Source organism: Macaca fascicularis, chromosome 7 (assembly GCF_037993035.2).
Source record: "Macaca fascicularis isolate 582-1 chromosome 7, T2T-MFA8v1.1".
Taxonomy (NCBI): Eukaryota; Metazoa; Chordata; class Mammalia; order Primates; family Cercopithecidae; genus Macaca; species Macaca fascicularis.
In genome coordinates, this window is record NC_088381.1 from 102259421 (window position 1) to 102272045 (window position 12625).

Below are 12625 nucleotides of genomic sequence, written 5' to 3' on the forward strand. Positions count from 1 at the left end.
CACTGTACTCCAGTCTAGGTGACAGATCAAGACTCCATCTTGAGGGAAAAAAAAAAAAAAGGGAGCCAGCACGGTGGCTCACGCCTGTAATCCCAGCACTTTGGGAGGCCAAGGCGGGCAGATCATGAGGTCGGGAGTTCGAGACCAGCCTGGCTAATATGGTGAAACTCCGTCTCTCCTAAATATACAAAAAATCAGCAGGGTATGGTGGCAGGCACCTGTAATCCCAGCTACTGGGGAGGCTGATGCAGGAGAATCACTTGAAACCAGAAGGCAGAGGTTGCAATGAGATGAGATCGCGCCACTGCACTCCAGCCTGAGCAAAAGAGCGAAACTCTGTCTCAAAAAAAAAAGAGTATATTTTTTATACATTCACAGAATATCTCAGGAGAGATGCACAGGAAACTGCTGACACTGGTTGTCACAGGGTGGCTCGGGCAGGGGTGGAAGGAAGACTGTCACCAACTACCTTTTTGTGTCTTTTGTGTTTCAACCATAAGAATGTATAATCTATTTTATCTACGACTTAAAAATTCATATTTTCCAAACTCCCAAATACTTTAATTAGTATATTGAGATGCAAAAAAAGTCCTTTTTGGCCAGGAGTGGTGGCTCACGTCTGTAATCCCAGTACTTTGGGAAGCCGAAGCGGGGAGGATCCTGTGAGAATTAAAAAATGCTAAGTTGTAAGCATCTGAGGATATAGCAAAAATCTAAGAAAATAATTTAGTTGCTACTGAAAATAACATATAGCTTAAAATTTGTAATGCTCTTTTTTCATTATCATTCAAAGACTACCCTCAAACCAAAACACTGATGTTTGCCTCTACCACTGCCTCCTCTCACAGACCTTCACCTATTCCAAACCCCATAACCAGAGTTAACCTTTAAAAACTTAAATAAAAGGGGCCAGGTGCCATGGCTCACGCCTGTAATCCCAGTACTTTGGGAGGCCGAGGTGGGCGGATCACCTGAGGTCGGGAGTTCAAGACCAGCCTGACCAACATGGCGAAACCCTGTCTCTACTAAAAATACAAAATTAGCCGGCTGTAGTGGTACATGCCTGTAATCCTAGCTACTTGGGAGGCTGAGGCAGGTGACTCACTTGAACCTGGGAAGTGGAAGTTCTGGTGAACCGAGTTCGCACCATTGCACTCCAGTCTGGGCAACAAGAGTGAAACTCCGTCTCAAAAAAAAAAAAAACAAACTTAAATAAAGGTAAATTGGATCACTCCTCACTCAAGGTCTATTCTTACTCTGGCCCTTCCAGGCCCTCCATTGACTCTCTGGCCTCACTACCCACCACTTTGGTCCAGGCTCACTCTGCTCCAGCCACACCTGCCTCAGTGACCCTCCTCACATATGCCAGGCAGGCTCCTGACTCAGGGACTTTGCACTGACTGTTCCAGCTCTGCTCTTCCCCCACATTAACTCCTTTACCACCTTTATATTTTGCTCAAATACCCCTCCCTCCTCCATGAAGCCTCTCCTGATATTCTCTTTAAAAACCAGCAACTCTACTGGGCGCAGAGGCTCATGCATATAATCCCAGCACTTTGGGAGGCCAAAGCAGGCAGATCACCTGAGGTCAGAAGTTCAAGACCAGTCTGGTCAACATGGCGAAACCCCATCTCTACTAAAAACACAAAAATTAGCCGGGCATGGTGGTAGATGCCTGTAATCCCAGCTACTTGGGAGGCTGAGGCAGGAGAATCACTTGAACCTCGGAGGCAGAGGTTGCAGTGAGCCAAGATCGTGCCACTGCACTCCAGCCTGGGTGACAGAGTGAGACCGCCTCAAAAAACAAAAAAACAAAAACAAAAACAAAAACCAACAACTCCATCACACCCCCACATTTCTGACACCCCGGGCCATGATCTACTTTTCTATTACTTCGTTACTATGAAAGTTCCATGAGGGCAGGAATCTTTGTCTCTTCTGCTCACTGATGTATCACAAGCACCAAAGCCAGCATCTGGTACAAGGAATGCACACAGTATTTGTTGAATTAATGGATGGCCCCAGCCTACTTTTTCAACTTTATTTCCCACCTATTCTTCCCAAAAGAATGCCTGCTGCAGCCAGTCTGACTGGAGTACTCACCATCCCAGTATGCCTCTGTACCCTGGTCTGTACCTTCTTATCCATGTTGTGGGAAGAGAAACAAACCCACTCAAATGCCTCCCTGAAAGTTCTCTGAGCACTCCCAATCCATCATGCTCTTCCTGCCCTACATCCCAAAGCACCTGCTGCCCGGCTCCCTCAGCTGAAATAACACCAGAAGGCTCTATCTGATAACATGTGTAAATTCTTATTTTTCCTGAAACTACTCCCTAGTTTCCCTAAAGGAAGAAATGAAATCCATCTTCTTGGAAACTCAGACAGAACTCAGGACAATACATTAAAAATGAAAAAAAAAAAAGGTTTTAGGTTCTATTTTTTTCCATCCAAAATGAAAATAGCTTGGAATCCCAGGGAGGAAAAAAAGTGTATATACATATATATGTATACACACACACACACACACACACACACACACATTATATATATATATATATTTTTTTGAGACGGAGTCTCCCTCTGTTGCCCAGGCTAGAGTGCAGTGGCGCGATCTCAGCTCACCGCAAGCTTCGCCTCCCGGGTTCATGCCATTCTCCTGCCTCAGCCTCCCAAGTAGCTGGAACTACAGGCACCCACCACCACACCCAGCTAATTTTTTTGTATTTTTAGTAGAGACGGGGTTTCACCGTGTTAGCCAGGATAGTCTCAATCTCTTGACCTCGTGATCCACCCGCCTCGGCCTCCCAAAGTGCTGGGATTACAGGCGTGAGCCACCGCACCTGGCCCCAAAAATGTATATTTTTTTATCTTTTTTTTTTTTTTTAGAGACAGGTCTTGCTATGTTTAGTCTGGTCTCAAACTCCTAGGCTCAAGTGATCCTCCCACCTCAGCCAACCAAGTAGCTGGTATTACAGGTGCAAGCCACTGTACTCAGCACTTATTATTTTTTTAATTCACACATAATAAGTAATTGTACCTATTGGCTGGACATGGTGGCTCATGCCTGTAATTCCAGAACTTTGGAATTCCAGAACTTTGGAAGGCCAAGGCAGGAGGATCATTTAAGGCCAGGAGTTCAAGATCAGCCTGGCCAACATGGCGAAACCCCATCTCTACTAAAAATACAAAAATTAGCCAGGTATGGTGGCAGGCGCCTGTAATCCCAGCTACTTGGGAGGATGTGGCAGAATTGCTTGAACCTGGGAGAGCATGCCACTGTACTCCAGCCTGGGTGACAAGAGTGAAACTCCATCTAAAAAAAAAAAAAATTATTATTATTATACCTATTTACGGAGTATAGTGTGATATTTTGATACATGTATACAGTGCATAATGTTCAAATCAAGGTAATTAGCATATCTATCACCTCAAATATTTATCTTTATTTGTGTTGGGAACATTCAACATCTGCACTCCTAGCTATTTGAAAATATACAATAAATTATTAATTAGAGTCACCCTACAGTACTAGAACTTACTCCTCTTATCTAGCTGTAATTTCGTATTTGTTAACCAACCTCTGGCTACCCCCTTCCCAACAAAATGGGAAGCGGACTTCCCTTACCCTTCCCAACAAAAATGTATATTCTTATGGTTCACTTGCCTACTTTATTAAATTTTAAAATGTCAGTGAAAAAAAGTATTACTGGATTTTAACCAGTGAAAGTATTCAAAAGGTATGAGCACCTGCCTTCATCTCCTCAAATCTTAGCTTGAGAGGCCCTTCATCATCTGACCTTTCCTGCTATTCACACCCCACTTCACTTGGCTCCGGCCAAACTGGCCTCTCTGCTAGTCCTGAAACATGCCTCAGGCCATTTGCACCTCCTGTGCCTTTTGCCTGGAATGCTCATTCCTCTAGAATTATCTCCCTCCTTAAATATTTCCAAATGTCCTCTCCTGGCCACTCTGGCTAAAACTGGGGAGCAGGGAATTAAAAAAAAAAAAACTCAGCTGGGCATGGTGGGTGGCTCACACTTGTCCTAGCACTCTGGGAGCCCAAGGCTGGCAGATCACTTGAGCCCAGTAGTTGGAGACCAGCCTGGGCAACATAGCAAAACCTTGTTTCTACAAAAAAAAAAAAAAAAAATTAGCCAGGTGTGGTGGTGCATGCCTGTATTCCCAGCTACTCAGGAGGCTGAGGTGGCAGAGAAGCTTGAGCCGAGATCATGCCACTGCACCCTAGACTGGGTGACAGAGCAAGACTCTGTCAAAAAAAGAAAGCAGGAAAGTAAAGGAAAGAAAGAAGGAAGAGAGGGAGGGAAGAGGAGAAAAAGAAAAATGTCCTTCTGCCTTACTTTCCATCCTGTTCTGCTTTATTTTTATCTATAACAGTTGTAACAATCTAATAATCTATATATTTCATTTCTTTATCTAGTGGCATTAGAAGAAAAAATTTATGTTTTATTACAGTTATAGCCCCAATTTCTAGAATAGTATCTGGCAAATAGAAGGTACATAATACTTGTGGAGTACAGAATTCAACAAACATACACATTTTACAAATGAGTAAACAGAGCAATGTAAATTTTGTTAACAGCTCCAAGGTAAGTCAAAGAAGTTCTCCCATGCTTTGGGAGGCCGAGGTGGGAGGATCACTTGAGGCCAAGAGTTTGAGACCGCCTGGGCAACATAGCAAGACCCTGTCTCTACTAAAAATTAAAAAAAAAAAAAAATTAGCCCAGATATTCAGGAGGCTGAGGAAGAGGCTGAGGCGAGACGATCACTTGAGCCCAAGAGTTCAAGTTTACAGTGAGCTATGATTGCACCACAACACTCCAGCCTGGGTGACAGAGCAAGACCCTGTCTCTTAAAAAAATAAAATAATAAAGAAAAAAAGTTCACCTAATCCCTTTAAATTTAAGTTCTCTCTGAGAACTGCATTCTGTTCATCAGAAGCAGCCAAGCTCCAAAACCACTCTAAAAGTGGTTTAAAACCAGGTTTCTTGGCCGGGCGCGGTGGTTCGTGCCTGTAATCCCAGCACTTTGGGAAGTCAAGGCAGGTGGATCACCTGAGATCAGGAGTTCAAGACCAGGCTGGCCAACATGGTGAAACCTCGTCTCTACTAAAAATACAAAAATTAGCTGGGCATGGTGGCAGATGCCTGTAATCCCGGCTACTTGGGAGGCTGAGGCAGGAGTATTGATTGAGCCCGGGAGGCGGAGGCTGCAGTGAGCCGATACCGCGTTACTACACTCCAGCCTAGGCAACAGTGAGATTCCATCTCAAAAAAAACAAACAAAAAAAAAAATCAGGTCTCTTTTCCCACTCTCAAATACTTCTGCAATTGCTTTAAAATAACGAATCAGGCCGGGCACAGTGGCTCAAGCCTGTAATCCCAGCACTTTGGGAGGCCGAGACGGGTGGATCACGAGGTCAGGAGATCGAGACCATCCTGGCTAACATGGTGAAACCCCGTCTCTACTAAAAAATACAAAAAAAACTAGCCAGGCGAGGTGGCGGACGCCTGTATTTCCAGCTACTTGGGAGGCTGAGGCAGGAGAATGGCGTAAATCCGGGAGGCGGAGCTTGCAGTGAGCTGAGATCCGGCCACTGCACTCCAGCCTGGGTAACAGAGCGAGACTCCGTCTCAAAAAAAAAAAATAAAGAAATAAATGAATAAATAAATAATAAAAAATAAAATAAAATAAAATAACAAATCAGCTCGGTGCAATGGCTCACATCTGTAATCCCAGCACTTTGGGAGGCCGAGGTGGGTGAATCACCTGAGGTCAGGAGTTTGAGGCCAGCCTGGCCAACATGACAAACCCCATCTCTACTAAAAATACAAAGAATTAGCCAGGCGTGGTGGCGCATGCCTGTTATCCCAGCTACTTGGGAGGCTGAAGCAGGAGTAGCACTTGAACCCGGGAGGCGGAGGTTGCAGTGAGCCGAGATCGCACCATTGCACTCCAGCCTGGGCAACAAGTGCAAAACCCTGTCTCAAAAAATAAATAAATAAATAAAATAACAAATCAATATATAAACGAATGTTTTTTAAGCATTATTTGTGTGCCCAGCACTGTGGTTTAAAAGTGGAAAAAAAATGTTTTCAAGACACATGAACTGTCTTTCAGGGGGAATCTAATTCCTAACATAAACCAAAAAACTGCCCACATTTTGCTTAAAATAAAATGCCATGGAAACATCAGCAGCAGCAGAGAGATGGGCAAATATAGCCGTGATTATAGACTAATATGACTCTATTTTTTAATCAATAAAACAAGATTACAGGCCGGGCACGGTAGCTCATGCCTGCAATCCCAGCACTTTGGGAGGCCGAGGCAGGCAGATCACCTGAGGACAGGAGTTCAAGACCAGCCTGGCTAACATGGTGAAATCTTGTCTCTACTAAAAAATACAAAAATCAGCCAGGCGTGGTGGCACACACCTGTACTCTTGGCCGGGTACAGTGGCTCATGCCTGTAATCCCAGCACTTTGGGAGGCCGAGGCAGGTGGATCACTCGGGAGGGTGAGACGGAACAATCGCTTGAACCCAGGAGGTAGAGGTTGCAGTAAGCCAAGATGGCGCCACTGCACTCCAGCCTGGGCAACAGAGCAAGACTCCATCTCAAAAAAAAAAAAAGAAAAACGATTAAAATAGCATACTTCTGATTCGAATTATTATTATTATTATTTTGAGACAGAGTATTTGCTCTGTTGCCCAGGCTGGTGTACAATGGCGCAATCTTGGCTCACTGCAACCTCCGCCTCCCGGGTTCAAGCAATTCTCCTGCCTCAGCCTCCTATGTAGCTGGGACTACAGGTGCCAGCCACCATACCCCACTAATTTTTGTATTTTTAGTAGTGACAAGAATTCACCATGTTGGCCAAGCTGGCCTTGAACTCTTGACCTCAGGTGATCCATCCACCTCAGCCTCCCAAAGTTGATTCAAATTATTTTAACAAACTATTCTTAGTTTTTTCACCTCTCAACAGGCATGGTTACAATGTTATCCAGTGAGATACTTCAGGGCCAATCTCACTGTTACAAAAGCCTCTCTTGGTTACAAAACCTGGTCTTTTTTTTTTTTTTTTTTTTTTTGGCGGAGTCTCCCTCTGTCGCCCAGGCTGGAGTGCAGTGGCTCAATCTCGCCTCACTGCAAGCTCCGCCTCCCAGGTTCACGCCATTCTCCTGCCTCAGCCTCCCGAGTAGCTGGGACTACACGTGCCTGCCACCATGTCCGGCTAGTTTTTTGTATTTTTAGTACAGACAGGGTTTCACTGTGTTAGCCAGGATGGTCTCGATCTCCTGACCTTGTGACCTGCACGCCTCGGCCTCCCAAAGTGCTGGGATTACAGGGGTGAGCCACCACGCCTGGCCAAAACCTGGTCTTTTCTTTCCCACCTTTGGATGCCGGTAGGGAAAGGAAACTTTTGAAACGTCTGTTAAAAATGTCTCCTCCTGAGATGAGGTAAGTGGTTCTCAGTCTATGGTAGGTCTCCTTTTGTAGTACATACTGTAATACTAATTAGCACTTATCAGATTCTTTTTTATTGTTATCTTTTGTCTTAATGCAGGTGTCATGTCCCATTTCTCTGTAAGATAGAAACATGTCTGCACGTGGAAAAAGTTCAAATATTCCTTGACAAACCAAACGCTAATGTATCACTTCAAATGTCTTATTAGAAGACAGATGGTAGCCCGGGCATCTCGGCTCATGCTTATAATCAATCCCAGCACTTCGGGAAGCTGAAGTGGGTGGATCACTTGAGGTCAGGAGTTCAAGACCAGCCTGGCTAACATGGTGAAACCCCACCTCAATTAATAATACAAAAATTTAGCTGGGCATGGTGGCACGGCCTGTAGTCCCAGCTACTCAGGAGGCTGAGGCAGGAGAATCGCCTAAGTCCCAGAGGCAGAGGTTGCAGTGAACCAAGATCACACCACTGCACTCCAGCCTGGGTGACAGAGCAAGACTGTCTCAAAAAAAAAATACAAAGAAAGAAAAGACAAGACAGATGGTAAAAGAAAACTTAGCATATAGGCCCTAATGAGGAAGAATTTACAAAACTTATTCATAAATCTCACTGTTTCAAGAACTATTTACAATGTGTCTGACTTGACCCAATAGAGGCTTTTCCTTAAAAACACATCTTAAAATCTTTTTTATAAATTGCAATTTTTTTTTTTTTTTGAGACGGAGTCTCGCTCTGTCGCCCAGGCTGGAGTGCAGTGGTGTCATCTCAGCTCACTGCAACCTCCGTCTCCCAGGTTCAAGAGATTCTGGTGCCTCAGCCACCGAAGTAGCTGGCGTGCACTACCACACCCGGCTAATACTTGCATTTTTAGTAGATACAGAGTTTTGCCATGTTTCCTAGGCTGGTCTCATATTCCTGGACTTCAGCTATTTGCCCACCTGGGCCTCCCAGAGTGCTGGGATTACAGGTGTGAGCCACCGCACCAGACCTGAGATTGACATTTTTTTTTTTTTGAGATGGAGTCTTGCTCTGTGGCCCAGGCTGGAGTGCAGTGGCGCGATCTCAGCTCACTGCAACCTTTGCCTCCTGGGTTCAAGCGATTCTCCTGCTTCAGCCTCCCAAGTAGCTGGGACTACAGGTGTGCGCCACCACACCCGGCTTTTTTTTTTTTTTTGTAGAGATGGGGTTTCACCATGTTAGCCAGGCTGGTGAACCGCCACCGTGCCCGGCCGAGATTGACTTTCAATTTACAACAGCTTTTAACTAACTTCTAGCTATTTGATTTGGGAAGTCAAGAAGCAAAGAATTTCTAAACATCCATTCAGATGCTCAAGGATGCCCCTGGAAAGTACAGTGATAGTACGTTATCAATTTCCCCTGAAATTACAACTTTTTCTTTTTCTTTGAGATGGAATCTTGCTCTGTCACCAACGCTGGAGTGCAGTGGCATGATCTCGGCTCACTGCAACCTCCGCCTCCCAGGTTCAAGCGATTCTCCTGCCTCAGCCTCCCAGTAGTTGGGATTTCAGGCACCCACCACCGCACTAGGCCCACAACTTCAAATTTTTAAAAAGGCATTATATAGCAAGGAAATGTAAACTAATGCATCTATCCTCTTTAAGAAATTAATCTGGGCCAGGCGCGTTGGCTCACGCCTGTAATCCCAACATTCTGGAAGGCCAAGGTGGGCAGATCACTTGAGGTCAGAGTTTGAGACCAGACTGGCCAACATGGTAAAACCACTCCCCCACCCCACCCCCAACCCTGGCTCTACTAAAAATACAAACATTAGATGGGCTTGTTGGTGGGCACCTGTAATCCCAGCTACCTTGGGAGGCTGAAGCAGGAGCATTGCTTGAATCAGGGATGCAAAGGTTGCAGTGAGCCAAGATTGCACCACCACACTCCAGCCTGGGCGACAGAGACTCCATCTCAAAAAAAAAGAAAAAGAAAAAAAAAGAAAATTAATCTGGCCAGGCATGGTGGCTCATGCCTGTAATCCCAGCATTTTGGCAGGCTGTGGCGGGCAGATCACCTGAGGTTAGGAGTTCAAGACCAGCCTGGCCAATGTGGTGAAACCCCATCTCTACTAAAAATACAAAAATTAGCCGGGCGTGGCGGCAGGCACCTGTAATCCTGGCTATTCTGAAGGCTGAGGCAGGAGAATCACTTGAACCTGGGAGGCGGAGGTTGCAGTGCGCTGAGATCGTGCCATTGCACTACAGCCTGGGCAATAAGAGCAAAACTCCATCACACACACACACACACACACACACACAGAGACAGACAGAGAGAGAGAGAGAGAGAGAGAAAAGAAATCAATCTAAAGTCTTACTCTGTTCAGGACTTCTAACTCAGACAGACACCAATTTTCAGACCGGCAGAGGCAAATTTCTCTAAATTTTAGGTTTCTGGGATTGATGATTAAGTTGAATGTAATGTTTAAGCTGTAGAAAGTATGCCTCTTTCCTTTAACATCATGTAGCTGGCCACAAATAGTTCTGGGTGAAGCTTACTAATCGTTAATGGATTTATGAAATTCAAAGTACTTGACAGTAAGCCTCCTGACAAGTTGGGGGAAAAAAAATCCAGCTTTCTTATTCAGTTCTTCCGTCAAGCTAAAACGAGGATTCAATCTCAAATTGATGTTCCAAACTACCAGATAGTTTTAAATGATTCTAGAAGTTGAAGTGGAAAAATATAAATATAACAGCTGATAGTAATTCAAGACTGGCTTATGTCAAATAATTGCATTTCTAACCCCAATAACATGAAATTTGAAATAAGACTTTTTTTAATCTCAAGTTTAAAATCATAAGGTTCTATAATACTGGATGTCAGTTGGTTGCAGGTGTCACCTATTTGAAAAAAAAATTTGAAACTACTTGGTCGCTAAACCAATGGTAACTCAAAACCATTAAAGGCAAATATCTACTAAGGCACTGAATTTCATTTCATAATTTATTTCTCCATACCCCAAAAAAGCCATCACCTAGTTCTTTATAGGATACTGTCACTATTGCAACATAACAGAAAAATCTTAACATCATTGATAACTGTAGCATTTTAGTGTGTAAAATCTATATTAGATTTTAGGTGTAAAAGCTTTTAGGTGTAAAATCTATACTATATTCTAATAGTGCACTCTACATTCAATCTCTGATTTAAAGAGCTTCAATGTAACCCAGCATTGTTTAATTTTAGGATGTGTTATGTGAGTCAAGATACGCTTGCTTCTACAGAGAGACTTCTATTAAATATACATTTAAGTATGTATTTTACAAGGCATGGCCCTGTGAGCCCTAAAGAGTGAGACTAAAGTGCAGCTACAAATAAATGGTGCAGGAAATCAAAGCAAACTATCTTCAGTGTCTAAATCCAAAATATGCATTCTGGTTCTTAAATTCCTAATAAATAAACTGCTTTGAAAGCATCTCAAATTCTTCAAAAGTGCTGAAACAAAAGACTCAGCTTTGAGTACAACCTTAAGCTATTTCAAAACAAACACACTTGATAAGGCTTGGAATGAAATTACTTCAGTCACTCACTGGAATGCAACAATGCATTCGCAAAGTTGTTCTGAAGTAAGCTACTCCAACTAAACCACACTGAAAAGGAGAGAACGTGGATAAACTAAACATGTTCTGTGAAATATCTGTTTCGTATTGGCCTGAGTTTGTAAAAAGTTACATCTCATTCATTATCAGTATTCAATCTGCAAGAATATCATCAAAGGATGTCAATATGGACAAGTAGAGACAAGAAACATCAGACTTTCAGGGAGCCTATCTTCACAATCCTGAGTTATTAATTGAAGTTCTCAAAGTTAGATGAGTTAAGATACAGAAAATGTGCTTTGCACAAATGCTTTGCTTATAGTAACCACTCAACAGTCATTAATAATTTACTAACTATCCACCACAACAGTTTCAAACCCTACCGACAACTAACCGCAAATTGCACCACTTTTCAGGCCGACTTCTACGGACGGTGCAAAGAAGCAATACACTTTTAAAACTCCCCACCTTGAAGACCAAAAAGATACAAATAACTTAAACTGCTGTCAAAAACTACTGGAGTGTCATGCCTACAAATTCAGAATCTCGCTTAAAAGCTGGTTAACTGGTTAGAATTCTTGGTAGACCCAAAGCCAACTACATCAGGAACACTTAAAGGTCAACGGCGTCCAAGCCGGGAGCGATGTACTCCACTGTTACATGATCCCCGCCTCCTACAGGAACAGGGAACTGAACCAAAGGCAGGCGCGGCCGAAGTGCAGGCGACACACTGGGTTACACATCACCCTCGGAGATTTTCTCCAGGAATCAAGACGCTTCCTCCTTGGGTCCAGCGACTCACGGGTGACTCCGGATCTCAAGAGTTCTCGCCTCCCCCACCTCCCACTTAACCCCGCAAGCCCGGCCCTAGGCCCCCAGACCTCCCCCTGCCCCCCGACTCCTCGGCTTCCGCGCATAGGACCCGCGGGGCCGCCGCTCCAACCTCCACCCCAGGCCCCGGGCCTGGGAGCTGCGGCCCCGCGGCCCGCGCCCCCAACCCGGCCCCCGCGCCCGCGACCCGGACAGGATACTGAACACCGTCCGCTCCCAGGGCTCCAGCATGTAGAGCGCCGTGACCAGCAGGTACTGGTAGTAGAACCAGGACATCTGCTTCCAGGCCCGCGCCAGCGCCATCCCCGCCATGCGCCTCCCGCGATGCAGCTCACACGTAAGTCTGTCCGGCCGGCCGCCCGCTCACGTCCTAAAGCCCCCGGCAGCCAGGCCCGCCCGCCCGCCACCCAGCGCCCATTGGCCCGCCCGGCCCCGCCGTCACCCGCGGCACGCCCAGCCCCGCGCGCGCCCAGGCCGCCGTCCCCGAGCCCCGCCCGACCCGCGCTCATTGGCCAGGCCGCTACCTCGCGTCCCGTCGTCCCCTCCCGCTTCCCTGCCCGGGCATCGCCCACGCGAGCCGGAGAACGGTCCCCGCGAGAGCGCCCGGCCGCGCCCCGCCCCGCCTGGGCCGGCCGGTGGTGGGCGGGGCGTCAGTGCCGGCCGGGGGCCCCCAGCCCAGCGGGCGCCGGGTCCATCCAGACTGGCCCAGAGCGGTTGCGGAATAAATATTTCTGGAACACTTGTTATGCCTCA

At 45.7% G+C, this 12625-nt stretch overlaps 1 protein-coding gene across 1 annotated transcript in view; it reads right to left on the reverse strand.

Annotated features, from left to right (window-relative positions):
* Positions 1–12217, reverse strand: part of SPTSSA (serine palmitoyltransferase small subunit A) — a 37848-nt gene extending 25631 nt beyond the window's left edge. Inside the window, exon 1 of the mRNA XM_005561053.4 lies at positions 12073–12217. Within this exon, the coding sequence (XP_005561110.1) occupies positions 12073–12184 (112 nt within the window). The 5' untranslated portion in view covers positions 12185–12217. The remainder of the gene's footprint in view (positions 1–12072) is intronic.
* Between the last annotated feature and the right edge of the window lie 408 nt (positions 12218–12625).